This window comes from Volvox carteri, assembly GCF_000143455.1.
Source record: "Volvox carteri f. nagariensis unplaced genomic scaffold VOLCAscaffold_43, whole genome shotgun sequence".
NCBI lineage: Eukaryota > Viridiplantae > Chlorophyta > Chlorophyceae > Chlamydomonadales > Volvocaceae > Volvox > Volvox carteri.
This window is the reverse complement of record NW_003307586.1, coordinates 653,857-681,180: the sequence shown is the minus strand read 5'-3', so window position 1 is coordinate 681,180 and position 27,324 is coordinate 653,857. Positions and strand designations below refer to the sequence as shown.

Genomic DNA, 27,324 nt, shown 5'->3' with positions numbered 1-27,324 from the left:
GTGCGGGGCATATGTGCGGAGTCAGGAAACAACAGCCGGCGTGTAAAGCAGCAATTGCTCCCGGGGGGGGAAAACAGGGGAGGAGGGGAGGAGGGCAGGGGGGGGCATGCGGGTTGCCTTGCGAGATTTGTAGAGTGGAGCTGTGTGTTGTTGAGTATGGACCGGTCGAGTGCTTTTTACTTAGGGCACGCGCATATTGACGATTACCCCCGCCCGGCTGCCCGGCTGCCCCCCCTCTCCCCCCCTCTCCCCCCGCCCGCCCCCTCTGCCTCAACCCAGGCGCTACCCGGGTTTCTCCTTGGTGCTGATGTCCATGTACGCCATATTGATGATGATTGTGTTCATGAACCTGTTGATTGCCACCATGAACGACACCTACGATCGAGTCAAGGTGAGCGGCATTGCGGTGGTGTGTCTGTGTGTTTAGCGGCGTAAGGCTTTGTGTGGCGTGTGGTGTGTGGTGTGCAAAGGTGTAGCGGGTGCACAAACGTTTGACGAGGAAACGTACGGACTTCTGGCGTACCCGGCCGTGCCCCTCTACCCGGTCCGACACCGCGGGGCAGGTGGGGCGAGACGGCTGCCCGCTACATCGGCCAGCTCCCTGTCGAGCACGTGTGCCAGTCCGTGTGTCAGTCTGTCTCTTTGTCCGTCTGTTAACGTAATCCTAACAGTCCAACTCATTCCCCATCGCGAGGCCGTGCTTTGTCCGGGGGAGCGGCCAAGGAAGCGCCACAGGCGGTGGATCCTGCGGCGGCCGTGTAGCGCGGCCGTGTAGTGGCTGTCGTACAGTACGGCAATGCATAAAAGCCATAGATACGCACGGAAGCGGTTTGCCAGCATCTTCGGAGCTCGTAATGTGAGCCCGTAGTGAAAATGTCGCCCCACGCTTTCCTTAGCCCTTAACCCCCTTTCCCATCCGGCCCCTGTCCGCTCACACTTCCCCATAACGTCCTGCTTCCGGGCCGCGCCACGCACACATACATACACACATACATATATACGTACACACATACATATATACATACATACATACATACATACACACATACATACATATATACGTACACACATACGTACATACATACAGGAGTTCTGCGAGGTGGAGGTTATGCGGCTTCGTTCCCACATGATGGTGTTTGTGAAGGACTTCATGGAACGAGGCGCTCGGCCGCAGGTGTGTGTGTGGGGGGGGGAGCGGCCGCCATGTTGTGCTATGCGGTACCTACGGCATTACGGTATGTTATGTAATGTTGTGCTGTTGCCGACTTCGCCGCCGTGTTCGGAAACCGCTCGGGGGGGCCCTAAAAGAGGAGCTTTAGGCTGCGTTCGCTATAGCTGTCACACACGGCTCTACTGACCTACCTGTTATGAGTAGCAAAGCGCCTGAACCCCTTTGAGGTCCTTGTACTGCAGTCTCACTTCACTGGTGTATGAGTGCCGGTCACTTTCCAACACTACCCCCCATAACATTCCCCCTCCTCACCGCTCCCAAACGCCTCTCTCGCCCAATTTCCCCTGCCGTTACTGGGGGTACTACCCTGGGTGCTACTGCTACTGCTACTGCTACTGCTACTGCTACTGCTACTGCTACTGCTACTACGGCTAATGGTACTGCCACTGCCACTGCTGCTGCTGCTACCCCTGCGGTCACTCGCCTCTCTACAGCGTCTGGAGCCTCTGGATGGCGAGGCCCTTCACCTGCTGCTCCGTCCTGAAGCCCTCAAGTCCAGCAGACTGCTCACCCTGGGGTCGGCAGATCCCGCATCTGAGAACAGCTCCTGGATGGGACGTATAACCTACATGCGCACTTCGATTGTGCGGGAGGTTTCGGAGGTGGTACGGCAGCGTGCTGATGCGCAGACGGCGGCCATATCCTCCCGGCTTGACCAGGTTGAGGCGGAGGTGATGGGGTTGACGGGCGATAGGGTGGGGGCGCTGGAGAGGCGGATGGAGCGGCTTGAGAGGGGGATTGAGCTGCTGCTGGTGCAGAAGGAGGCGGCTGCTGGCGTGTAGGATGGGAAGGGGATGTAGGATGGTGTACGTGGGTTTGGTTTAGGGAAAGCATGATCGGTCGGGGGCCCCCGGCTTGGAAAAGGACAGGAAGGCTAAAGAGTTTTCGGAAGAAACGCTGCGGACGATGATGCATTCTCGAAGAACGAGATCGAATGCGGGAAGTGAACACGAGTGGGGTGGAGAGGAGGCGGGAGGGAGGGGGAGGGTGTTGCGGGACCCTGCCGGGACCCGTGTTGTCGACAGGTTGACCCGTGTTGTGGAGGGCCTGTTGGCGCTGCAGAAGCCCCTGCGTATGTGTATGTACGTATGTGTATGTATATATGTATGTGTATATATGTGTGTGCCTGGAGTGCCACGTCATGCGAGGGGGGTTGTGAGCGGGGTTTCTTCATTTCGGTGGCTGAGTGCTGGCTGGGCCCCGATTCATGGAGGCGATTGGGGTGGTGGCGTGCAGCACGCACATGCATAACACGCATAGCACCTACCTTTTGTGAATTGGACGAGACAGGTGGCGTAAGGAAATAATGATGGTGGTGGCGACCTTTAGAGGGTGTGCCGTACAGTGAACAGGGATAAGCGCGATGGTAGAGACTCGGATGGAGGGACGGAGGTTTGTTGCCTGCTGGCTGCGGCAACCCTCTCACAGGCGGCCTAGGGCTGTTGTGGGGATGTGTTTAGGGGACATCCGTGCTGGTGAAGTTAAAAAGGAAAACCCTAAGTTAATGAAGCACTCTCCTCTCATGCGCACTCGCACCATCCAGCGATTGTATCGATGTAGCTGTCTGCCAACATAGCTCTCAATGGTATGGCACCCACCTAACGACTTCACCGCTGGGGGTTCTTGAAACCTCATCGCTGCTGACACAGTGATCACAGATATATAAATCACAGACTTGCCAGCTGCCGGCGCCACGGGGCTCGTGGACCCGTCCGAGGATCATTGCACATTGCATGTTCGTGTTTGGGTACTGCTACGGGTCATGGTAATGTTGATTGCTAATGAGGCGGAGCGGGGGGAAGGACCTGTGGTGGGGATGGGATGGCGCAAAGGTACAGACAAACAGATGGGATGCGTAGGTGGGGTTGTATCTGGGACTCAGCTCTCTGTGGGCGAGGGCTGTATCGGGGTGTAGAGCTGGTGGTGTGAGCTCGCGGCCCCGTTGGCGAGCCTGCCACTGCGAGCCTGCTTACCGATTGCCTGCCGTGTACCTTGCGGCGATACTGGTCCTGTCTGTGTAGTGACGGTCCCTGCGCCATTCCCCGGCTGCTCCCTTGCGGCGTTTGGGTGCCGTGGGTGCCTCCTGAGGCGCGCTTAGTAGTGGGGTGGGCATGGCTGAGTTGTGTTCACCAGTGCCCACCCAGTACGGCCATGCGCACCGCGTGTTTCTGTTCTTTGGTGAGACCCCATGTCAATATGGGTCGGGTCGGGAGCAGACTGGGCTGTTTGAACGCATCGCATCGCATATTGGTCCGTTGGAAAGCTGGCCGAGGGTAACAACTGGGATGCTTTGCTGCATGCCATGTATCAGCACATGGTTAATCATCAACCCGTAAGCACTAATGCAGCAAAGGCACGGCCGGGGTGTCAAAAGCTGTCCAAATGAAGTGATTGTTAGCGCGAGTGTCATGTGCGTGTGCGGCAGATCGGTGCGGTCGGTGGTGGTTGGGGTTGGTTACTTATTGCAACGGCTGAGGCAAGCATCATAACGTAAGAAGGCATGGAAGCATCATGCTTCGCGCGTTTGGTGTCTTGTTCTTTTTGTGTCTGAGGAGAACAACGGGACGCGGGCGCATCATGTCCGTAAGCGCAGAACCTTTCAGGTTCAGGTATGCCTGATAGCGTTCATCAACGCTTGTCAGAGCTGTTTGGAAGCCCGGGTTGTTCCGATTGAGGCTCTGGCGTGGACCTTCCTCGACGCCCCCTCCCTCTCTCCTCAGCGACAACACTGATGAAGAAGGATGGGGGCGCTGCCGCTTGGTGCCATAGCGAGGCGGGTTTCACTTGGACATAGCCTCGTATGACCCAGTTCAGCGGGCATGACAGGGTGCACGCGCAGTCACTTCGTACAAAGGGGTCATTAAGAAGCGTGTGCTCTACGGACCGTGCTGACAGCGGCACACGGGGGCGCGGGGGTTGTTTCCCGGCGTGGAATGTAGACCGATGGGAGCAGGTATGTCGTGTCGTCGAGCTCTTGTACGACAAGCCCTGCAACGCGGCGGGGGTGTTTCTCCGGGCCAAGTGTCCGCGGGTGATGCACGTCCTGTGGGGGGCATTATGGAAACACCGTCATCGATGTTGTGAGTCCGGAGCCTGTGACACTGAAGCTGTACGGCTGGGACACCGATAGCGACCGCACGGAGGCCTAAGGTGCGTTCTTGGGCAGCAACTGTACGGATATCGTACGGCATGGTCGGCCCCACCTTGCTATCGGTTTCAATCGCACATGAGAAATCAGGACACGCGTTACATTTGACTTGGCCAACACAGAAGTAACAACAACAACAACAACAGCTGCAGCTGCAGAGCAGCCGGTCGTGGAGCATCCTTCTGGCGTGGTTTTACAGTTAACGACACCGCCGAAGACAGCTTGGATTTCTTAGCAGCAGCCTGGTCGCAGTGCCTGCGGGAGGGGGAGGATGCACGGGGAGCTGAGCTGGGCTGGTTGAGGGAGCGGGCGGCCGATTCAGTGATGCATGTGCGGCTGGAGCGCTCTCGGCCGTTAGGGGCCTTCTCCTAGAGTCTTCTCCTTCTCCAGGGTCTTCTCCTCGGCAGGTCGTGTGCTGCAGACTAGCAGGTCCCACAACAACATGAGCTGCAAAACTGCACTTTATCACTTAAGCCAAGGGGAGTGAAAGAGCCAGGAAGGAACACACAGACACATGAAGGGGGTAACAGGTAAATCCGGCAGGGGGGTCCGATTGGTGGGGAGGCCGACGGAAACCTCTAGGCGGGTGGTACGGCAGGATGATAGCTTTGTTGCTGGCATGGCTCATTTCCTTGCAGCTGCCATATTGTGGCCCGTATAAAGGTCAGCTCCGCCATGCTGCAGGCAAAACGCTAGGAGATATCTCAGGGGTGGGGTGGGGTTTAAGCGTCAGGTCTCCAGTATTTTTGTGTTCCTTGCCATGTGCTTTCCCTCTCTGTTCCTTATCTAATCATCGGGAGTTTCTGGTGAAGCAGCTGGCTGCGTTTACTGCGGCTTCGTAGGGTGACCGGCCGTACGGTGGCGATAGTGGCTTGCCGTGCAGAACGTGTGTGAAGGGGAATGGTAGTGTGCAGTTTGCAGCATAGGAAGCGCCGGTGTGTGTGTGTGGAAGAGTTTCATGAGTGGGTGGGTGGGTGGGTGGGTGGGTGGGTGGGTGGGTGGGTGGGTGGGTGGGTGGGTGGGTGGGTGGGTGGGTGGGTGGGTGGGTGGGTGGGTGGGTGGGTGGGTGGAAGCCAGCAGAGTGGATGTGGACAGCTTGTTCAGACGGCCGGACACACATCACATCACATCCGTTTACACACACGTTAATGCAGGGAAAATGTATCACGCCCCGGCACTGTCGACGGCACAAAGTTTGTCGAACCGCGGTGCACTTTAGGGTGCGGTTGTGCAGTGAGCGGCGGGGATGTCGGGCAGGTCTTTAGGCACCAAAACAAGCGGGCGGCTGTGGTGGATGCAAAGTTGAGCTAAACGTGCACAAGGCTGCCAGCAGCAAATGTGGCAAATATGTCGAGAAGGCACACACACAGGTCGTCTAAACTGGGGTTTCAGCCGTCCGTTGACAAGTGCTCACTGATACTGCAACCCCACGCAGCCATGTGTTTGCATGTGGCAGGCATGTCGCAGGCATGTCGCAGGAGCAGGTGACCTAGTGACCCTGAGTCCTCGTAGCAGCCAAGCTAGCGAAGCCATTACTTTTGTTTGCTGCTTTCTTCCCGCGTCACCGCGAGCTTTCCTTCATAATGATTTTTTGCGCTTCTAAGCAGTTTAATTGTGCTGTGGACTGCGGCTGGTGCCGCTTGCGAGGCGTGCATGCAGCTCCGGACATGTGCGTGTGGCACGCCATGCAGGATGCTGCATCCTTGGGGCCCCAGTGCACTGTGGGAAGTGTCGATGTATACCGCCTGCATGATGTCCGCCACGCGTGATCTCTGGCACGACATGAGTACACACAAGCGGAAGTGCTGTTGGAACGGCTGGTATGCTTCCCCCACCCATGCACATGCAGTGTGCACTTCCCCCACCCATGCACATGCAGCCTGACACTGCATGTGCATGGGTGGGGGAAGTGGGCATGGGTGCAGAAGTGTTCATATGGATCGACAGACTGGCCCACATGGGGTGTGTGGGACAGGGGGGCATATCTTCACCCGTGGCCACTATCCGGCGAAATCCTGCGTTCTCCGGTATTTCGGGGCACCATCATCTAGTCACCCTAATCAATTTCTCAGAGGAACGCTAAGGTTCCGCACCCACCACCAGCATCTAATGGAATCTGCCGGATCGACGGCGGCGCAACTCCATTCCTGGTCGGCTCGCAAGTCAACTTTATCCCAGATCATCACCGTCCTTTATCTATGGCACTTTACCTTCCACCATTGGGAGAGTTTTTGACCCTGACACGTCTCGATCCCGGGATCTTCCCGGGGCAATGGTCCGTGCCTTACCAATAGTGCCATACCCAGGAAGGCAGCCTGGAAAAACCCGACGCCCACATCCACCAGCGCCAGTCGCATGTGATCCCCAGGGTCCAGTTCGACACAACCGCCTCGATGTAGTCGGGCGGTAGGAACACAACATGCTGCAGGCGCTCATTATTGCCCTCATTGCTGGGAACGGCGGCCGCGCAGTGGGGCCGTACAGGTGCCGCCTGCCGTCGGGGGTTGTGTTGCTGCCGGCATGCAGGGAGGTTTGAAAGGATTAGGGTGGGATACCGGCAGCATTGTCCGGGGGGTAACGGTTGGCCAGCACTGCTGCTCGTTCCTGGAGGGAAGCTGCAGACCCGCAGAGGGTTCACACACCATGAGTGCTCCGACCATAAGGGTGGACGCCACTGCCTGCCATGCCGTGAGGCGCCTGCCAATGCCGGGCATGTTGCCACGGCCCTGCCAAGACAGCCCAAAGTATGCTGGTGCAATGCTGGCCCAATGGTCATCGATGTCAGGTAGGTTGAACAGCGCCACCGTTGTGTGAATTACGCTTTGGCCGTGTTTAATGATTGTCTTCGTGCAGTTAGTAGTGCTGCATGATTTCCGTTTTGGGACAGCAGGAGGCAGTGAAATGTACCGGACAGCAGTTTTCAGTGGTGCTATTTACGGAGCAAAGATTTTGAGAGCTAACGCAGGATGGTAATTGCATATAAGCTTCTTGTAATGTACCAATGCCGCTTTTCGTCTGGGAGAGGTTCTGGGTGTCGACCCTTGGGCCCATCAGGTCAGATTAGTCCTAACTACTTATGCATTAGGAATTGTCGTGTGAAGTTTGTGGATCTGTGCCTCGAGAGATTTTCATACGTGTGCACCATTCTGACTGATATAGTCTTTGTTGAGGAGTACGAAAAATGCGCTAATTGAATGCTTCGATTGACGGTATCGTAACTGAGCATCTAAATTCGTTCGCAAGAAATATCCTTTTTGTTATTTATGCCGCCCCACTATGCAGTCAGGCGATAGAAACCAAGCCTGTTGTGACTGCTTCAAGACATTCAGTTGTAACCTACGACGAACCTGACGGATTTGAATAGACGGTAATACAATACATATCGTTTTACCTCCTTGTGGACTATCGAAGCAAATCGCTTGGAGTGTCCCCACAGGCTCAGCCATGGCCTTGGCTTGACTATGAGCATTCAAGCTCAACGAAAACGGTTCCTTCATGAGGGAACATTATTCGGGCATAGAGAGGCAGTAAGCAACCTATCTTTTGGGAGTTAGACTGACCTTGCATTTCCTGAGCTTCCGTCTGTGCAAATTGCAGGCCCTCAACTACTGAACTGACAGATACCAGACGCTCAGATACACAGGCAGCTGCTTCAGACGTCGCGTCGGATACACAGCTAGCGCACCTGCCTTCCCCAACAGGGGGCTGGGCGGGGACTGGCATCCGCCAAGCACCATCAACAGACAGCCTTGCTCGCCATTCGTTGCAAAGCATAATAGATAGCTTGCAACCCAAAGCTACGGGAAGCAGCTTTCGTGAGGAAGCCCGGCTGGAAGCCACACCGCTGGGCGAAACAGTTGCTCCCGCCAGCTTGGCCCCAAGCTCAAAAACACCATCGCACAGCAGCGTTGACAACATTGAAGGAGTTTCGGTTGGCGAAGACAGTCCTTCAGCGCCTTCTAAGAAAGACTCCGAGGCCCAGCGGCTCTTGCCTGTGGCCACGGTCAACCTGCCGGGCTCAGCCGATGCGGGCCCCGGCAGCGGCGGCCCTAGAGGCAGCACCCCCGACCTCCTGCGCTTGGAGCGCGTGGAGCTGCCGCCGCCGCCACCGCCGCCGCCGCCCTCCCTGCAGCTGCACCAGCAGCAGCAGTCCCCTGAGCCCAGGGGGGCCAGCCGACACCATTCCGGCTGCGAGCTGCTGGTTGCCGTACCGGAAAGTACGGACTACATGTACGAGGAGGAGGAACTTGACCGGCTGGCCAGGTCGCCGCAGTTCCTTAGTGAACGCGCAAAGGTTAGGCTGGGTGGGGCGCGGCGGGGATGGGGAGCCCTGTCGCGGGGCTGGGAAGGGGAGCCGGGTCGGGCGGAGGGACATATCATGCATGCCTGCAACTGCGTGGCGCGTGAGCACCGCCGTGAAACCCACATGGCAGAGCGACCCAGATGGCTGCGTAGGTCGCTCGCGCGTGTGCGCACTTTCTGTCGCTTTGGGAAAGACGCGCGATGCGCTACCACAGCTGTCATGACATTTAAATCCTCGCGGAGCCGCTTTGCCTCAACCTGCCCCGCCGTGAGCCTGCCTGTGTGAATCGTATAGCCCAGCTTGGGTTTGCGACATCTGAACACGCTCGCTCACATACATACATACATACATGCATACATACATACATACATACATACATACATACATACATACATACATACATACATACATACATACACAAACCTTGTGTGTACACTCCTGCGCGGCTTACTCTATCCCTCCCAGGACCCGGGCTTCACGTTGCTCCACTTCGTGGCCATGCTGGGCCACGGGATGTTGGCGGATGCGCTGCCGGACGACATGATGTCCCGGTACCACCATTTCGCCCGCCTGGCGTCCTGCCTGATCTCCCGGCAGAGGGTGGAAGTGTTCGCAACGGACAAGGTGAGCTGAGCCGGGCACGAGACTGCGGGGCGGGACGGGATGGGACGGGGCTTGGGGGCGTCTGGTTGACGGGACCAGCTGTTGATAGATAAACCCATTGGCTTGCCAAACTACCGATCGACCCGGCAAAAGCTGTTAGCGGAAAGCGACGCAGACCATATGGCTATAGGGGGCAGTGGTTGGTAAGCGGCGGCTTCTCAACCTTATTTTTTTTCCGTGACCTGCAAGCCGTCAGCCGTTTTGTTTTGGGTCTGCTCGCTCAGATCTCATCCCCTATTCCGGTGTCCGCCGCCCCCGGTTTCCGCAAATTCCGCAAATACCTCTCCCTCTCTTTCTCCCCACCCGTACACCCTGCCTTGCAGTACGGCTGTACCCCTCTTCAGTTGGCAGCTGCAATCGGCAACACGGAAATGGTCAGGGTGCTGCTGGAGCCGTATGATTTTGAGACCTCGGGCTCGGAGGTTCTGCCGCAGAACTACCACGGCTACGATTACCTCAACCACCAGGACAGCCAGGTAAGGGCCGGGGGAGAGGGGGGGGCCGGGGGCGCACTAGAGCCTGGGGGCTGCCTGGGGTATTAGCGAGGATGTGGAGGTGGGGGAGGCAGATGCGCGAGCGCGGCGCCCTGGGGCTGGGCCAGCGATGCCGGGCAGCACCCAGGAATCCCCTCTCGCCGTCATCGCTCTTCCGCAGAGGAGTCCTGCTCGGCCCCGAACCCCCGCCGCCATCACGTATGTCGAGTTACATCTCATCGCCATCATCGCCCATGGGCACTTTGCATGCTTGCCGACTTCCACACAGCCCACCTGTTTCTTGTAAGTCTTACTCCTTGCCTTCGTGTGTCCTTAGGGTTTTGGGGCGGCCAGGAGGGTGTGACCCCCGGTGTGCCTGTGGGTGGTCCCTCCTCACCCTGCAGGTCTGCTTCAGCGCGCTCCACGGTGCCGTGAATCATAACGCGCATGACGCGGTGATCCTGCTTCTCAAGCACGGGGCGAACCCGCAGGCGCTGGATGTCACCCGCAAAACGGCGTTTGAGGTAGTCAGGGGGAACCCGGGTGGCGCTGGGGGATGGGAGATGGGGCTGCTGCTTGGGGGAAGGAGGAGGTGCGGGGGTTACGATACACCGGGTTGTGCGGGGTTGGGATGATGGACCAGCTTAGGGTCTGGATGGTTGGTAACGGGCTGTGAGAGGGCTGTGAAGGGAGACGTGGGGCTCCCCAATGCTGTGGCGTGAACCCCACTTGGCCACTTCACATGGCCCTTGTAGTACCAATTCATCCCTTCGTCCCGTTCCGCATATCACTCGTTCGGAACTTGTCTTAATGCGTGCCCCGCCCCGCCCCGCCGTCACGTCACCAGCATCAGCACCGCCGCTAGCGCCCTAACCCACACCCTCTCCGCGCTCGTGCAGGTGGCGCCCTCCCTGGTGTCCCTACAGGAGCTGCTGCGGCTGGCGGTGCAGCGTCAGGATGAGGTGCCGGTGAGAGGGGGCGGGGGGTGGGGATGGAAGGTGGTGAGGAGAAGGGCAAGGAGGGGGGGATGGCGTGTCGCGTGGACTGTTCTTGTCCTTGTAGTGCGCAGAGCTAAATCAGGTCTGACACAGGAACAAAACCATTGCACTCCAGCATCCTCCTTCCCTCACACACAGTGAGGCAGTTGATTCTCTTTGCTTCCTGGACATGATCCATTCAGCACCCCTCCCCTTTTTGCTGCTTGTACACTCTTTCCTTGGCAGCAGCTTCACTCGTTCGTGGTTCTTTGGTTCGTCTTTCACCCCCTTTTTGTCCACACCTGCCATCTCCCTGCCACCTCCTGGTGCACACGTCCCACGACAACCCGCACGCAGAGGTCCGTCATTGTGCAGCTGATGGCGGTGGTGCTGGATAAGCAGACTAAGGAGGGCGGCACGCAGGACGGCAAAGGAGCTACGACGGCGGTCGCCGCAACTAGTGGTGGTGGTGGTGGTGGACCTGATGGCCCCAACCTGCAGGATTCCAAAGGAAGTCGCTCGTTTCGGGCGCAGCAGCGCTGGTCTAAGGCTGCCCGGTATGCGACTTCTGCGGCGCAGGCACCAGTGATCCCAGCACAGGTGACCTGTGTGTAGGGGTGTAGGGTGTGTGGGGGTGTGTGAGTGTAGGGGTGTGTGGGTGTGTGTGGGTGTGTGGGTGTGTGATCAAAGTGGAAGGGAGTTTATTGTGACATGTTGGTGTGCGTATGTATGTCTTGGTGCGCGACCTGGAGTGGGCCGTCTGTAATGGAGGTCGCGGTGTATGAAACGAATGTGTTTTCTCCCCCTCGTCGTCAATTTTATGTTTGCTCGTCATCCGCCTCCTCACAGCGCTTCACTTCCGCCATCATTGAGACCATCGGCAACATGCACAACTCGGACGTGGCATCCACCATCCGGCGCCACTTTGGAAAGCTGTATGAGGCGGTGAGAGCTGGGACCGTTTTTGGTTTTGGTTAGTTTTGGCGGTTGGTCGGTAGATGGATGGGTTAGCTCCAGGCTGTTCGGGTGGGCTACGGTACTTGCTAGCGGCGCTTTGGCTGCCCGGCAATGGGGTCTTGGGCGCAGCGAAAGCTTGTGGCGGGACGCCCCACAGGCGAAGCCAGTCAGATCTCCATTCCGGGTGTGTGTGTGTGTTTTCCTGTGCTATGCTTATATGAAGAGGAAGGGAAGTGGATTTAGGCACTCTGTGTTTGTGGTGCCTGAAAACGTCCTGGTGTTGGACTATATTACTATTGGTGCTGATGCAATGGATGCATCGGCCCTCAGGTCCCGCGTGTACGTACCACAAATACATGCTGTGCCATACAGATGTGCACGCCAAGAAACCGCTTGAGCTTTCTCATGTCCTTTATTTTCTGCCGTATAGAAACGGTACGACGTACTTGTGGAGTACGTCATTCTGGCCATCAACAGCAATCAGTACAGCTTAACGGAGATGATGATTGAGCGCATCTGCAACGACTGTCCGGACGTGCTGGCCAACTCCAAGTGGCACGAAACCCTGGAGCCGCTCGTGTGCACCTACCCCACTCTCTTTCATGGCCTGCTCTTCAAGCTGCAGGTACATCTACCTCCGTGTGTTGGGTGTATTGCTGTGTCGTGCGCGTTACCCCCCGTGGGCCGCGTGGCCCCGTGACCATGAATGTGATGTATGGGGTGTTGAATGCGAGTGCAAGTGCGTGACGCCGCGCCATGCCTTTGCCTTTCTTTGCACCATCCTCAGTCACCGAGTACCATAACCCGCCACCGAACCGCATCTACTATCTACTAATCCACCTTCCTTCGTGCGTGCTAAAAAATCGCACAGGAGAGAACCCACTCCAGGTCCCCTGCGCCCTTCCCGGCCGTGCCCTGCCCGCCTCCGGTATCCACCTGTCCTGCACCCTCCCGCGCTGTGACCTGCCGCCCTGCCGCAGGACATGCGCGACGAGGACGTCCGCGGGTTCGTTCGCTGCCTGACACCCTCCACGTTGCAGACGGGGGGTTACCGGGGGCGGCCTCAATCCGTGAATCCCTTGATGGCCATGTCGCAGCGGGGGATGACCAAGGCACATGCTGTGGACCGCGTGAAGCTGCTCATCTACCAGCAACTGGTTGAGGGCCTGAAAAAGGTGGTCTGAGGGGAGTTGTTAAGGCTGGGGTAGGGGAGTTCCGTTCCGTGTGAGAGTGTGAGCTCCTTAGCACTGGGCAGCTGGGCAGCTGCTGCCTAACACTGTCCCTGCCCGTTGCGACCTCTCTCCGGGAGCTGGGCTGCCAGTCGCATTGCAACCCCACCCCTCTGTCTCAATCCCTGCCCCCTGCACGACTTTGTGCCGCGCAGGTGAGCTACCGCATCATCAAGACCTTCTTCGAGGAGTCCGATCAGCGGCTGCTCAACGACATGGCGCAGTTCCCCATCTTTGCGGAGTTCGTGGGGCTGGTGGCCAACATGGACACGGGGAAGGTGGGGCAAGGAGAGGGGGAGGAGAGAAACAGAGGAGGGGGAGGGGAGGGAGGGAGGGGGCGGGAGGGGCACGAAAACTGTGAAGGGGCGAGGTATCCACTGGGGGCGCATGTATCCGTGTCCTTCGGCACTCGTTTCTTTCATGGCAACTTCGGCTTGCACCACATCCGCTCCGATTACGCCGAGGGCGAAACACATTACGCACCACATCATGCTCTTGCCAAGCACTGCCCTCCAGTGTCCCGCCCTTCCAGCTCACACCAGCCCACGTCGCTGCATCTCCCGCGAGGGGACTTATGCTGGCTTACTTGCACTTTGTTCCCGTGCCGGCGGCCATGTTGTTTGCTGGTTTGACGTTGTCACGTCGCATAAGCTTCCCCGCCAGCAGAGCCACCTGCCTGGGTGGGAATGAGTGTGCCCGGGCCCGCATGCGTGTGCCCGGGCCCGCATGCGTGTGCCCGGGCCCGCATTATCCCCTCTGGTAATCGCCAAAGCCCTCCAATTACCCTGCAAAGACAACGCTACCGGTAGGAATGGGCGCCTGGCTTTGCCCGTCTGTATTACCCGTCGGTTACAGTAGATGCAGATTGTTGATTTTTAAGGCTTCCCGTCCACGTGCTGTTATTCTTTTGCGGACACAGGCCATTGGGGAATCTGACGACATGCGGCAGGCGCTTTTGGATCTCTTGCGGCCGCCGAAACCTCCCACACCCGCTACTGCCGTTGTGCCAGTGGCCCCGTTTGCCAATGCCGCAGTGGCGGCTCAGGCCATTGCCGGCGGTGATGCCTCGACGCCGGTGACGCGGCCGTCGACGGCGATCTCCGCCGCCGCTGCACTGCCGCGGCCATCAGATGCGCCCCCTGTGACCATGGCCTGGGGAAGTGTCGACTCGAGGTGAGGGAATACACGAGGCAGCGGCGGCCGGGATTGTATCAGGACATCCTGGGTGATATTATCCCATAGATCCCTCATGTAAGCCTTCCACCTTCTGTCCTCTCCCCTTTTTGGCGTTGTACGGTGTTGTGCGCTGCATTCGGTTGATACCTACCACCCCGGGAAGATCCTGCAGCGCCTCCTCCTCCTGCAGCTCCTCCTGTTTCTGTTAAGCGGGTGTTTCACATCACCAACTTTCCAACCCGGCTGCCTTCCATATGTGTCATGTCCGTCATGTATCAAATCTCGGTGGGAATTTGTTTCTCTCCGTTGTCACTGCCCGCGCACTCACCCCTCGCCCCGCCGTCTTTCTCCCACGACGCGGCAGGAAAGTCCTCCTCGCCGCCAAGGAGAGCGCCGCCGCCCCTAAGGTCTCCTTCAAGCTCGATGCGCCCCCCAGGGATGAGGGCCTGGGCATAGGATCCGATTGCGGAGTTGTTGGTGCAGCGGGAGCTGGTGGGGTTGGTGGAAGTGCTGGTGACAGCGGACAACTGAGCAGCCTCATGACATCGGGCGGCAGCGGAAGGTTGAGTACTGGCGGCACCAGCATTGGCCAGCTTAGCTCGGTCAGCGCCGCCAGCGGACGGTTGGGGAGTGGACGCAGCGCCGGTGGCGGTGGTGGAAGTAGCGGTGGTGGTGGTGATGACGATCGTCTTCGCCGTCAAGCTCGGTTTGGGAGTGGAGCCGCACGCGGATTCGGAAGCGGAGGTGAAAGCTACGGCTATGGTGACGAGGGGGAGGCTGAGGACGACGACGTGAAGCGGCGGCGGGCCCGGTTATCGCTTCAGACTCTGAATGCGCGGCCGGTGTTGTGGGCAGCTGTCAAGGCGGGCAAGGCGTACAACGTGGAGACGACGGTCATGAGCATCGTGTCCTGGGTGGAGACCAACAGCAAGGATGGCAAGGTGAGGCTGTGACTGTTGTTACTGCTGGGAGGGGGGAGTTGTGTGCGATAATTCAAAGAGTGAAGTCTGGGTTGGGTTGATATGTGCGGGATTCCGGTGCGCTGCTCGGCTCGGGAAATATGCCGTTCTGCACTTCTTCCTGTGGGGGCTTACTGGTGATAGTGGTGGTGGTGGTGGTGCAGCAGGGGGCCTGGCCCTCAACTTCGCTCCGCGCGTATAGCTGTCACAGTACTGGTAATAATGGAAAAATTATTTGTACTAGGGAGACATACTGTACTATTATCGCTATTACTGCCCGTTTGCCTACATGTGCGTGTGTTGCAAACAAGGGAGCACGAGGACGCCGCGCAAATCCGCAGTCCACGCGGCTGTGCCCCATTCAGGGCACATTACCTAGCTCCCCCTCTTTTCCGAAGCTCAACGTCCCAAGTCCTGCATACTGAACCGCTTCACACCGTTGTCTTGCGTTCCTGGTGGTGAGACAGTCACTCCTGAACTGAACTGGGTTTTCCTTTGTAAAATCCTTTTTGTATAGAGGTATTCCCCCACGGGGTCTCTCCCATGTGCATCTGGCCGGCTGCCGGCCCCTCCTAGCTTGTTTCCGCCCTCGCACCAAACCCCAATCTTCGCTGCCCCCCACCCACCCACCCCCTAAAACCCTAAACCCCCTTCCTGCTCAAAGGCTGTTTTCGTGGCGGGTATCACGGCTGACCTAATCCAGGAGCTGGCCATGCGCTTCCCCAGCGCCTGCGCCACCTTGCTCAACTTGGTAAGCGCCACACGAGCACCATCAGCAGCAACAACAACGACAACAATAGTAGCGACATGCGCACGGCCGCGGCGCCGTGGGGATTGTATGTAGTAGTACATGGACCACATTACTGAACGCACGCACGAACGCGCACATATGTGTATCTTCTTAGGGGCGTGCGATGATGATGTTTGCACCTATGCGTGCTTTTGCTTTGCCACACACTCTTGAACAGTTACTTAGTGGCTTCGACAGGAGGAGGCACGTCGGAGCACTCGCGCCAACTGCAAGGAGTTCTGAACAGCCAGCGGGCAAGTGATGGAACTTTCAGCTGCCACATGCAGCGGCATGCTGCGGCGCGGTGCACGTCCGCCTAAGGTTTCCCGCCTTGTAACCTTTACACCGTGTACTCCTGCCGTTGCTGCCGGTCTCTGCTGCTGCTGCTGCCGGTTGCTGTTGTTGTTATTTCTTTGTTTTCAGGTTAGCAAGGACGTTTTGGAGCAGCTGGACACTCTGCAGGTATCCGCCAACGTGTTGTACGGCAAGGATCACCTCGTCAAGTGTAGCCACGTCAGAAACCACTTCACGTGGAGGGAGCAGGAGCTCAGGAAGCTCATAACGCTCAACCAGGTATTATGCAGGTTGGGATCCCCCGGTGGGTCTTTGGAGGGAAGTGAGCTTGGGGGCCCTAAACTCAACGGAGAGCCGTGACAGGGTCGGAGCGTGCTGATGATCCAGACCGTGAGGCGGTGGTACGCATTAATATGCCATTCCTATGGGCAAGCATGCATGCATGTAATGTGTCAGTAGGGGCTGGAGCTGGGCTACGCCCTATGTCCATATGTACGTGTTCCCCCTTCCGGATGCCCACACTGCTGTTGTGTGCAGGTGGCGACACTGACCGCCCATCCTTGGGTGGAGGGGGCCCAGTTGTTGCGCTCGCGCTCGCGCCCAGTTGTTGCGCTCGCGTAGCCCGCCAGTAGTCCGCCTAATTTCGTGGCTCAGGATTTGGCTGCTTCGACTTATGTCGTAACCGTCTGGGGGGCGCAACGCCGCCTCTTCCCAACCCAACTTCACCGCCCCACAACTTCCCACATCCACCTTGCAGGGGTACAACGAGCACGTGGTGGATGCGCTGGTGGATTACGGGGTACCGTTTGAGTGCGTGTACAAGGCGGCTGTGGAGATGGGGGCCACACCCCAGGATTGCGCCACCCCGGAGCACTTCGCTGCGCTTATCGAGCACGGGTTCACGGGCCCTGAGCTGAAGCAGCTGATCAGTAACGGCATCCGCCTCGCCAAGGTCATTGGCTACATAGAGGAGTGCGCCAAGGTGCGGCTGAGGGGGGTTTTGGGGGGGTCACCATCACCAGGTCCGTTTGTCAGTCAGTCACTCTGTCAGTCAGTCACTCACTCTGGCCTTTTCCTGTCCCGGTGTTTATTCGTGTTGGCGAGCCTGGCGAGCGGCACACCTGCAGTACGTAGCGGCTTCCTCAGCACCGATGAGTACTGCAATTGCAGCGTCGATCCCGAGGATTGCTCCGAATGTGGCGCATGGCTCTCGTGTGTGCTGGGCCCGCCCCGCCAGATCACCGCGGTATCCCCATGCGGGTGGGGGGCCAGAAGCACGGGCCGGCCGTCCGCCGAACCCTCGTAGGAACTGACCCCAAGCACTCAACTCCCACTTATTGCCATAATGGCCTGACGTAGGCATCCGCTTGTTCTGGAAGTTGCTCGACATATTGCTCTCATGTGAAACTCCCCAGCGAGTACGTAAGTGCACGTTTGCGTGTGCATGTGTGTTTTTCTCCTGCAGCCTCCCCCCGACGGTGTGGGGTCCGAGTTCGTCAACCAGCTGAATGTTGCTATGCCGGTGTTGTTGCGCGACATGCTGAAAGAGCGGCTCAGTCCTCGTATTGTGGACATCATTCTGAGGGAGGGTGCGTCACTAGGGGGGTGGGGCAGAATGGGGGGTCCTGCTGCCCGGGGCGAGGGGTGGGTGTGGGTGTGTGCGGGTGTGGGTGTTGGGGGGGAGGTTATGCTGGCCGCCGATGAGGGTTGCGGGCGGGTGTGATGCGGTGGTGTGCTGTCTGGAGGGGTTGGTACTCCAGGTTGGGTGCGTCCCTGCAGTAGTCGGATATCTGACTCTCGCGGCGCGTCAGGGTAAGAAAGGGTCTTGGTAGAGGGGCCATCTTACAGAGGGGCCACTAAGTCGTCCGAGATTTCGCTCCTTTCGTTACGGGCCCACACCGCACACTACACTTTCAACCTAACCTCTTACTGTACGTTGTGGGGCGGGGTCATGCCCTGGTCTTTTCAACCCGACAGAGAAAATGTTCGAAACCACCAAGTACAACAACTTCCGACCGGGTCGGCCGCTGCGCAAGGTCTTCCCGGAGCGACTTTTTGTGCCCAAGTACACGCACCATTTCGTACAGGTGCGTAAATGTGCGCACCGTATTACAGTGTTTGGCAGCAGCAGTGGAACGCTTGGAGCAAGAACCCGGGAGCCGCCACCCCTCTGCACGTTGCACCTTGCCTCAACCGTATCGCGACATGCTTGCTCCTTGTCATGTGTCTGTGTTTCCGAGATCTCGTTCTCCATTACCACCCTTTCACCATACGGGGCATGGAAGTGATGTGTTTCAGTCTCCTTCCTCCTTGTTTGCTTCACGCTTCTGAGAAGGTCCGCCACCACCACCACCGCGACTACCGCCCATGTGTGTATGTATGTATGTGCAGATGTTGCTGATCATGTGGCAGCGGGGCAACAAGGACGGCCAGGGCAGGGTGACTCTGCGGCCCTGGGCAAAGGAGTTCATCGACACGGTGTTTGAGCTCAACGACCCGCTATCCACGAAGCTGAAGAGCGCGTACGACAACAAGCTCACAGACACGCAGGCAAGGCTCACAGTATTTAACAGCGGGGGGAGGCCGGAGAGCAATAACGCCATCCCGCTGCCTACCTTCCCATCTCACCCTTACGGTTGCGTCCTTTCCTCCATTCGCACCCCTACTCATCCTTTGCACCTTGCACCTTGCATCTGCATGTGATTCCCCACCACCTATCCATAACCTAACCTAGCCTAACTTGTCCACAGGTATACATCCAAGGGGGGGACAACCCGGCGGCGGAGGGGGCCCTGGAGTCCAAGTCCTCAGGCTGGCTCCGGGACCAGCAGCAGAGCCAAGTGCAGGTGGCGGATGAGGAGAAGGCCAAACAGGCGTACATCCGCCAGCTACTGAGGTAGGATGCGACAAGAGCAAGCCAGCCGCTAAATCCCCAAACACCGCACCCGCCGGCCTCTAAGAAGCACCTAGGCCCGTCGCACATGGGGGCGAGGGCGCGGTGAGGCGTCTCATCGTCGTCTTAGTTTTCGTTTTTCATGATGCCGCCTCGCTTATCTTCCATCGCCGTTGTAGTGGGATGGAATGCCGGAACCCAGTGGCCGCCGCCACCGCCGCTGCCGACTCGCTGTCCATCCCGCCGCCTCCACTGCCTTCGCTGCTGCCGGCCCGCTGCCAAGTTTGCCCCTCCAAAGATCTGTCCTGCACAACAACATCCCCCTCCGACTTCCTTTCGCCCTCTCCTCCTCCTCTTCTTTCTCCGCCCCGCATTTCCTGTCGTCCTCCACGTCCTCCCCTTATTTCCTTCACCGCCTGCATCTCCTGTACCTTCTTCGGGCCCATACAGGATCTTTATCGGCAACAACTTGCTGATTCACCGCTGGCCCGTGTACCTGGCGGCGCACCTGTGGGTGTTTCTGGACGGTGCCTTCAATACCTACTGGCAGCGCCTGGAGGCCTTGTACTACCGGAAAAAGGCCAGGAGGCTCGGGCTGCAGATGAGCCTAGCCAAGAAGGCGCGCTCCGGGACCATTGATGCAGCAGTGCTGGTGAGTGAGTGAATGGGTGGGGATGAGGCAGGGTGGGGATTTTCAGGAGCCACCTGCCCATGCCGACACGTGCGCTGTGGGGTTGCAAAGGGGTTACGTTGTGGGTGAAGGATGGAGATCTCTACCCCCCGTTTCCCCGGTTATGTAGGGGGCCCCAAATCGTTCTTGGTTCCTGAAGTCCAGGCCAGGTTCATGCACATTCGCATGTTATATATTGGCTCACCTAATACAAACAATCAAACACTGCTGCTTTTTAAAGGAAGATTGCGTACCTCAAAACGCAGCGCGAGTACGAGATGCAGTTACAGCATGTGTATGAATGAAAACATTTTATACATCAATAGGGTCTGGCACTACGGTAAGGCGCGACCATTGCCCCCGGGAGATCCCGGGATCGATACCCATTAGGGTCAAAGTCCTTCCGATGGCGGAAGGCATAGCACCCCTAGTTGATGGACGGTGGTGACCTGGGATGAAGTTAACCTGCGAGCCGATCAGGAATGGAGTTGGGCCGCTGTCGACCCGGCAGATTCCGTTGGATGCTGGTGGTGGGTGCGGAACCTGAGCGATCCACTGAGAAGTTGACTAGGGTGACTGGATGAGGGTGCCCCGAAATACCGGGGAAGGCAGGGTTTCGCAGGGTAGCTGCCACGGGCGAAGATACACCCCCCTGTTTCACACATCAATGAAAACACAACACATGCTGGCGCGCACGTGCATGTGCCGCCACACTGCCGCTGGCTTTCCACGCACCATTTCTTACTATACTATCCAACCTCTTTGCAGGCATTTCCCATCTTGGGCCTGCTGCAATCCGACGGCGGCGACATCCTGACGGCGCTTGTGCACGCCGATGCGCCATCATCCTGGTTCCACTACGCCATTGTACGGGCAATGTACGGCCTCCACTGGAGTAAGTATGCTAGTGCCATAATACCATCGCGCGTTGCGCCGCCATACCATGCAGTCTGTGCGCATGCCTGTGACTTGCCGTTCAACTTGTTGCCCGTCGCTCGCCTTCCATTCAACTCCCTCACGCTCCCGCCTTCACGGTCCTCCCATCTTCCCTTTCCCCTCTCAACCGCCTCTCTAGTTGTGTGCCCCTTCCCTTTCCCCTTCCGTTCTCCCCTTGGCGGGATCAATCAGTCCGTCCCTTTGCCGACTTTTACCGACTTACTCGCCGCGTCCGCATCCTTGCCCTGCAGCCCTTGCTCACGCTTTGACGCTTCGTGCCATCCGCACCCTCCGTGGGCTTCCAACAACTCCAGCCCCGTTCCGGCCCCATTCACCCTCATACCGCCCGCCAACTGCCAACCGCATCCACCCTTCACTCCGCCCCTTCTCAGGCAACTTTGGGCGGGTGATGGTGTACCTAAATGCCGCCGTGCAGCTGCAGTTGGCGTCCGTGTTCCTCACGTTCTTTCTACTGGTGCTCAACTACCCGCCGCTGGCCAACGGCACCGAGGAGGATCTGGGGAGGATGAACAGCATTCCGATCATCCAGGGTGTGCTGTGTGTGGCCGTGGTGCTCAGCACGAGCATGCTCATAGAAAGGGTAAGCATGGTTGCGGCATATGTGCACCAACCCCCGAGCAAAAAGACCCGTGGGCCGCAGACCCCTGTGCTGCACTAGCCAACAAGTCACAAACGTGCCCAGATATGGACCGCCTGTATGAACCTCCCCTCCTTGGACTTACCCCTCAATCCCCCACCCCGCGCCGCGCCGGGCCTTGCTTGCAAAACCCCGTCCTCGCGCAGCTCCTGGAGGCCCGTGTCCCCCAGCTCGGTACCTGGGTGTCCTTTGGCCGTCGTCTGGAGCTGTGCTGCCATGGCATGGTGTGGACCGTGGCGCTGATCGTGTGGCGGGGGCGCTCCACCGACCTGGTGCCCGCCCTGAGCGGCCTGACCATGTTGCTGTTCGTGGCACGGCTGACGTTGTTTGGACTCATTACCGAGAAGCTCAGCACGGCGGTGTTGGCGCTTCTGGAAATCCTGAGCGACTCTAGGTGGGCGGTTGGGTGGTTGGTGGAGTGGCTAGGGTGGAAATGATAGAATGTGGGATTGTGGCTGTTATGGTAACGTGGAATTCACAAAAAGGTGTTGGTTGGGGTTAACACCAGCACAAGCAGTACCAGCACAAGCAGTACCAGCACAAGCAGCACCAGCTGTTTCTATTGATATTAGGATAATAGCGCTGAAGAGGGGATGTGTTCTCGGACGGGTGGCCATGTGTTTGTGACCGTGGCACCAAGGGCCTTGCTTCCCTCCTTCCTTGCCCCATACTCTACACCGTCGCAACGTTTTAGAAGACGCAGACGGTGCTCTGCAACCTCTCCACAAGTAAAACCTCGTGGCCCCCGCAGGTACTTCTTCCTGCTGATCGCACTGGTGTACGGCGGTTTCGTACTGGCGGTGGCGGGTCTGCGTCAGCAGACCGAGCACCGGCCTGCCATCTACACGTCCCAGCTATTCACGGTCTTGCTGGGGGACTTCCAGAGCTCCCAGCTGGCGGACGACGAGGAGCGCAGTGTGTGGTGGGTAACTAACTTTAGGGAACCTTTACATACATGAGAGCTATGTACCTGTGCACTTTGGTAACCCATGCAGCTAACCCATGGACATATATATGAACACACTATACATAAACACATGCACACGCAGGTCCCCTACTGCTTCCTGCTGTTGCTGACGCCGGTGCTGTTGCGCTGCTGCTGCTGCTGCCGCGTGGTGGCAGTAGCCGCTTCATCGGCCCGGCTCTCTGTGACGAACCGGAGGGCCGTAGTAGCCCTCCGCATCATGTATATTTATAGTTGTATGCGTCCTGTCTTCGGTGAGATAATTGGTCACCTGGTTCGAATGAGTCTTTGATGTGCACCGCACACCGGCCCTCCCGCGCAGGCGCTTCCCGGAGTTTTCTCTGGTCCTGTTGTCGTTCTACGCAATGCTGATGCTGATTGTGTTCATGAACCTGTTGATTGCCACCATGAACGACACCTACGATCGAGTCAAGGTGAGCGGCATGTCGCGCTCTGTGGGCGGAAAGCAAGGTCGACAGGGCTCGGCAGGACGGATACCACAACCTCTGTTGGCTTGTGCATTGTTAGATGAGCACTCAGTACTTGAAGGCCGCATTCCTTCAGCACTGCTTGTGTTGGTGGTATGGTAGCGCGCCGCGTGTCGTTGCCGGCCCAAGCTGAAATTAAATATTTTGCGTTGGGTGCGATTCCAGAGTTGCAAAAGTGGAAATGGACTAGATATCCCGGACGCGCGCGCAATACTCCAGCTCACGTCACGATTTGGGAACCCCGTGGCGTCATGTGATCATGGTGCGCAGGGGCCGCACCAGTACCCACTCACTGCTGTCGCCGCCGCCGGCCAGATCAGATCAGAGATCGCTTCTCAATAATAATAATAATATATTTCTTTGAAGATACAGAAATGCCACTACCACCCGCATACGGCCTCATATGCCGCACACTGCTGTTCCCCAAACACCCCCAACAGGAATTCCGCGAGGTCGAGGTGATGCGACTGCGCTCACACATGATGGTGTTCGTGAAGGACTTCATCAGGCGGAAGGGAAGAAAGGTCAGTGGGAGGCCTTCCCAAGGTTCCGCCACCCCGCGCCCGGCAGTCGGGCACAGACATGGCTGTCTTCCTCATCCGGCAGCGGCATCCTCTTTCGATGCAAACTTGCCATCCTGTTGCTGCGACCGGGCTGGCCCTTTTCCTCCCATAATGGTTAACCTGATACTTGTTCGTCCTGCTTAGCATCGCCTTCTCCTTGACACGCGTCTCGACGGGCCCCCAGGAGCTGGCGCCGCTCAACGGCGACGTGCTGCACCTGCTGCTGCGCCCCGAGGAAGTGAAGTCGGGGCGATGGCTGGCCCAGAGCGGCAGTGAACCCTCCGAGTACTCGGCCTGGGCGGGTCGCATCACCTACATGCGATCCACCATTGTGCGGGAGGTGGAGGCGGTGATGCGTAGTCACGCAGAGAAGGCAACGGAGCAGCTGGGGGCTATTCAGCAGCGCCTGGAAAAATTGGAGGGAAATGCCGTGGCCGCTGCGGCGGCGGCAGCTGCAGCGACGGCGGCCCCTGCGGCGGCCGGCGAGCAGTTTGCCGCGTTGGAACACCGCCTTGGGGAGATGCATCGGGGTCTGGAGGCGCTGCTGTCCCGGCACAGTGCTGGTGGGGTGGGCAGACAGCAGCAGTAGCATGGGGTTGCCAGGGAGACAGTGGCCCCGTGCCGGATGGAGGTTTGTTGGGATACAGTCAAGGGAAATTTGCACATTGCGCTCCCGCACCGACGCGAATCTCGATTGAATGGACGGCTCAAGCAAATAATTGCTGCACAGCCGGAGTTTTATGTACGGGGATTGTCGCTGTGCGGTGTCGCTACAGGGCAGCGATACGTGTCTCGCACATGGTCCAAGCTCAATGGCAGCCGCAGCTGCCACTGCCTTCCAGGGCCTCCTTGAGGACCGGCCAGCTCGATGGGTTTCACGGCGAAGCTGGTAAATGGGGCTCTGTGGGAGAAAATGCATCCATGTAATAGGTGATGCATCACACTGAACTCAACGCGATGACGGCAGCACGAAATGAATGAATGCGCATGGGTTGGGCACAAACTGGGCGTTCTCATGGCGAGAGCATTCTGGACGTATGGGGACGTATGGATGGGTGGGGAGGAGAAGTTGGGTCCAGACGAACGGGTGTTTTTGAGAGCTGTCTGCAGCAGGAGCCCTCGGACTTTCATTTGGTCATTTACACGTCGCGAACACCGCTGCCGCACAACCTGCTTCCCGCCGCCGCCGCCGCCGAGCGCGATGAAGTTGCATAGTTATCTGGGAAAATGCGCGAGGCGAAGTTCAGCAGCGATCCCTAGGTGAGCTATGATACATGAATGGCAGGAAGAACCACACGTGCGAGCCGCAGAGGCCTGATGTTAGATCTGCGCCGGAGCAAACGGGACTCGAAAAACTGGGCTCCAAGGGGGCAGGGGAAGGGGTTCGTGGTGGCTGCGAGGCCGCCCACGGCGGTCTATGCGGTGGTGCATGAATTGCGACGTTTAGCATAGGCCCTCATAAACCTGCAGCAGCAGCCTATGCAAGCGAGCGTATTGCGTGCGCATATTTATTTATCTTGTACATCCTGCCCCAATTTGGGTTACTCGGCGGAGCGCCAGGCGTTGTGAAATCTGGACGGACGGCTGGTGTCCGGTACTAGTTGTGTGATATACACACCAGCAAGGCTGGTGGATGTTGTTCAGGACTGACTGCAGGGGTCGAGTGATCGATGCGTCTCGTGCGCATTTGTGTGTGTGTACTGGTATAACGCGGCTATAGGGCTGGGGCTGCAAAGCAGCCGGCCGTGAATTGTTATAATAGTTGCCGTAATAAGTCTTATAGGACTTATAATATAGATGCGTATTATGCCGCCCTCACAGAGCATCGCCACGGGATGTGAGCGTGGTCGGGTCATCGTCATTATGACCCTTCATGTCTCGATGCTGGGTGAGGTGTGCGCACACATGTGCACCATCTTGCCGTGGCACGACCCTGCACGACTCGCCTGAAACACAAGCCAATGCTGAAGCGCATCATCGCTCCCGTCGCCCAGCCTTTGTACGCGGTGTCCATTAGCTCACATTGCAGCCGATGACGTGTTCTCGTCCCCTAGCTAAATATGGTGGTGGTGCTTTCACGTTTGGTTACTTCGTCCAGGCGTTGTTGCGTACAGAAATGGTGTCCCCCTCGTGTTGGGTGAAAAGTTGTCACTAACCTGTATGGCTTATGGGTGCTGCAGGATTATGGTCCGGGAAATCCGGTACTATCTGAAATGATGCTCCTTGAATTGGATTGGAAAAGCTGCTTAGGAGGCTGCACGTGCGCCATGCAGGCCGGCAAAGTGGATCATAGAGATAGGGTGTGGACGAGGCGGCGGCGCGAGCGGCCCTGGGCGGTACGGGAGAGCTCAGATAGCGCTGAGCTTCCTTCGCAGGGCCCGCGTGGGCTGTGTGCGCTGAAGGGAAGGGCACGTACGGATGTGAGTTTTGTGGTCATCTTCTTGGATGTATGGGGCTAACTTCCTTCCATGCCCAGCTCCCCAACATAACTTCTTCCAGTTCGCTGTTAGGTAGGTTCCTGAAGAGTTGTGTCCACAGGTTGTAATGTACACTCTCGCACTCCACATACACACAGTAGCACGGGGAAACTCCGTTGTTCTCTGCCTGCTCACTAGCAGCACGCACTTACAGCACACCGTGGCTTACAGGCATGCCGAAATAAGTATCAGGCCGCTTGCGATCAACATTGTAAAGGATGGGCGCGTGAGCGGGCGCAGGCGAGTGTAGGGGCTTCAGGCATGCTGTTCTCCCCTGATCCTGCACGACCTCAAATCTTTTGTAACATGCGTTTCCCTCCTTGCATATGTCGACACACTCCATGTATATTTGCGTCCAGGGGTCGCAGCATGTCTAAGTTCCGTGGAGACATCACCTTAATATAATACTTAGGTTAGGCACCACTGTTAACGCGCGACCACTGCACCCGGGAGAATCCGGGATCGAGACCTGTTAGGGTCCTAAATCTTTCCGATGCAGGTATAAAGGTAACCTGCGAAACGACCATGGAGTTGGGCCGCTGTCGACCCGGTTTAGATTCCGTTGGATACTTGTTGTGGGTGCAGAACCTGAGCGATCCATTGAGAAGTTGAGTAGGGTGACTGGACGAGGGTGCCCCGAATTACCGGGGTAGGCAGGGTTTCGCAGGGTAGCTGCCACGGGTGAAGATATACCCTTTTTCACACATCATACCCTTCTCTGGGATCCGCTTGCGCGACGTGCAGGTTACAAGTGTGCCCGACGTAATGCGAGCTTGCGTAAGTAAGCTGGGTTAGTTGGGCGTAAGGCCCAATGCGTAACTGTTAGACTAACTGTTTCGCAACGGCCCGTGTCCTCAGGGCCGTCATTTATTGCGCGCATTAAGCTGGTTAGCTTATCTTGTTTTTGTTGTTCAGCGCGCGCTGATCAACAAAACAGGTCCCGCGCCTTCGGCGCGCTTTCTGTTACTACACCGCTGTGCCTTCGGCTCGTCAGCGAGACCCATCGGGTAGAGTGCAGTGGAGAATATATAGCACTAGCACCATAGAGTTAGCCCACCTTATTGAAGCACCTTTAGTAGTGCTAGTGGCGGCGCATGTCCCGGTATCGCTAGGCATGACTCCGCTGGTGGAGGCAACTCACAGCTATCCTACATAGCTAACTGGAATGTCACAGACTGGCATTTCCTCGAGGGCTTCTGCGACGCAGTTTATGCCCCCTGCTTTCTCCGGAGCGGATCAACAACTCCCGCCCACCCCGGACCCAACAAGCTTGCCCCTGCAGCTACAACACTAAATGTCCTCTTGACGACGTATTTCATCAAGCTCATCCCCGAGGTTTGGGCGCGACGCTGAAGGTTTGCTCTTTAGCGGATCAGGAAATCTACGTCCGCCCACACCGGTGGTGGCTATGTGTGCGCTTCGTCCCATCCCTTCCGCGTGGCGACGGGCTCTACAACCCCAGGCGTGGAGTTTCC

The 27,324-nt window shown here is 57.8% G+C and overlaps 2 protein-coding genes across 2 annotated transcripts in view; both read left to right on the top strand.

Moving 5' to 3' along the window:
- VOLCADRAFT_95366 (uncharacterized protein) overlaps positions 1 to 2,013 on the top strand; it is a gene marked incomplete at both ends in the record, with an annotated part of 24,930 nt that extends 22,917 nt beyond the window's left edge. The window contains 3 exons of the mRNA XM_002954505.1: positions 280 to 391; positions 1,088 to 1,174; positions 1,666 to 2,013. Of these exons, the coding sequence (XP_002954551.1) occupies positions 280 to 391; positions 1,088 to 1,174; positions 1,666 to 2,013 (547 nt within the window). The remainder of the gene's footprint in view (positions 1 to 279; positions 392 to 1,087; positions 1,175 to 1,665) is intronic.
- A 3,324-nt stretch (positions 2,014 to 5,337) lies between these two features.
- The window catches only part of VOLCADRAFT_118754 (uncharacterized protein), a gene marked incomplete at both ends in the record, with an annotated part of 34,590 nt that continues 12,603 nt past the window's right edge, over positions 5,338 to 27,324 (top strand). The window contains 28 exons of the mRNA XM_002954504.1: positions 5,338 to 5,405; positions 7,977 to 8,673; positions 9,148 to 9,306; positions 9,669 to 9,821; positions 10,223 to 10,342; positions 10,718 to 10,786; positions 11,153 to 11,395; positions 11,645 to 11,740; positions 12,183 to 12,377; positions 12,733 to 12,927; positions 13,137 to 13,259; positions 13,901 to 14,154; positions 14,522 to 15,098; positions 15,781 to 15,867; positions 16,330 to 16,479; positions 16,958 to 17,182; positions 17,666 to 17,789; positions 18,178 to 18,287; positions 18,592 to 18,762; positions 18,951 to 19,096; positions 19,544 to 19,745; positions 20,532 to 20,658; positions 21,092 to 21,300; positions 21,504 to 21,751; positions 22,109 to 22,279; positions 22,644 to 22,755; positions 23,250 to 23,333; positions 23,557 to 23,940. Coding sequence (XP_002954550.1) covers positions 5,338 to 5,405; positions 7,977 to 8,673; positions 9,148 to 9,306; positions 9,669 to 9,821; positions 10,223 to 10,342; positions 10,718 to 10,786; positions 11,153 to 11,395; positions 11,645 to 11,740; positions 12,183 to 12,377; positions 12,733 to 12,927; positions 13,137 to 13,259; positions 13,901 to 14,154; positions 14,522 to 15,098; positions 15,781 to 15,867; positions 16,330 to 16,479; positions 16,958 to 17,182; positions 17,666 to 17,789; positions 18,178 to 18,287; positions 18,592 to 18,762; positions 18,951 to 19,096; positions 19,544 to 19,745; positions 20,532 to 20,658; positions 21,092 to 21,300; positions 21,504 to 21,751; positions 22,109 to 22,279; positions 22,644 to 22,755; positions 23,250 to 23,333; positions 23,557 to 23,940 — 5,499 coding nt within the window. The remainder of the gene's footprint in view (positions 5,406 to 7,976; positions 8,674 to 9,147; positions 9,307 to 9,668; positions 9,822 to 10,222; positions 10,343 to 10,717; positions 10,787 to 11,152; positions 11,396 to 11,644; positions 11,741 to 12,182; positions 12,378 to 12,732; positions 12,928 to 13,136; positions 13,260 to 13,900; positions 14,155 to 14,521; positions 15,099 to 15,780; positions 15,868 to 16,329; positions 16,480 to 16,957; positions 17,183 to 17,665; positions 17,790 to 18,177; positions 18,288 to 18,591; positions 18,763 to 18,950; positions 19,097 to 19,543; positions 19,746 to 20,531; positions 20,659 to 21,091; positions 21,301 to 21,503; positions 21,752 to 22,108; positions 22,280 to 22,643; positions 22,756 to 23,249; positions 23,334 to 23,556; positions 23,941 to 27,324) is intronic.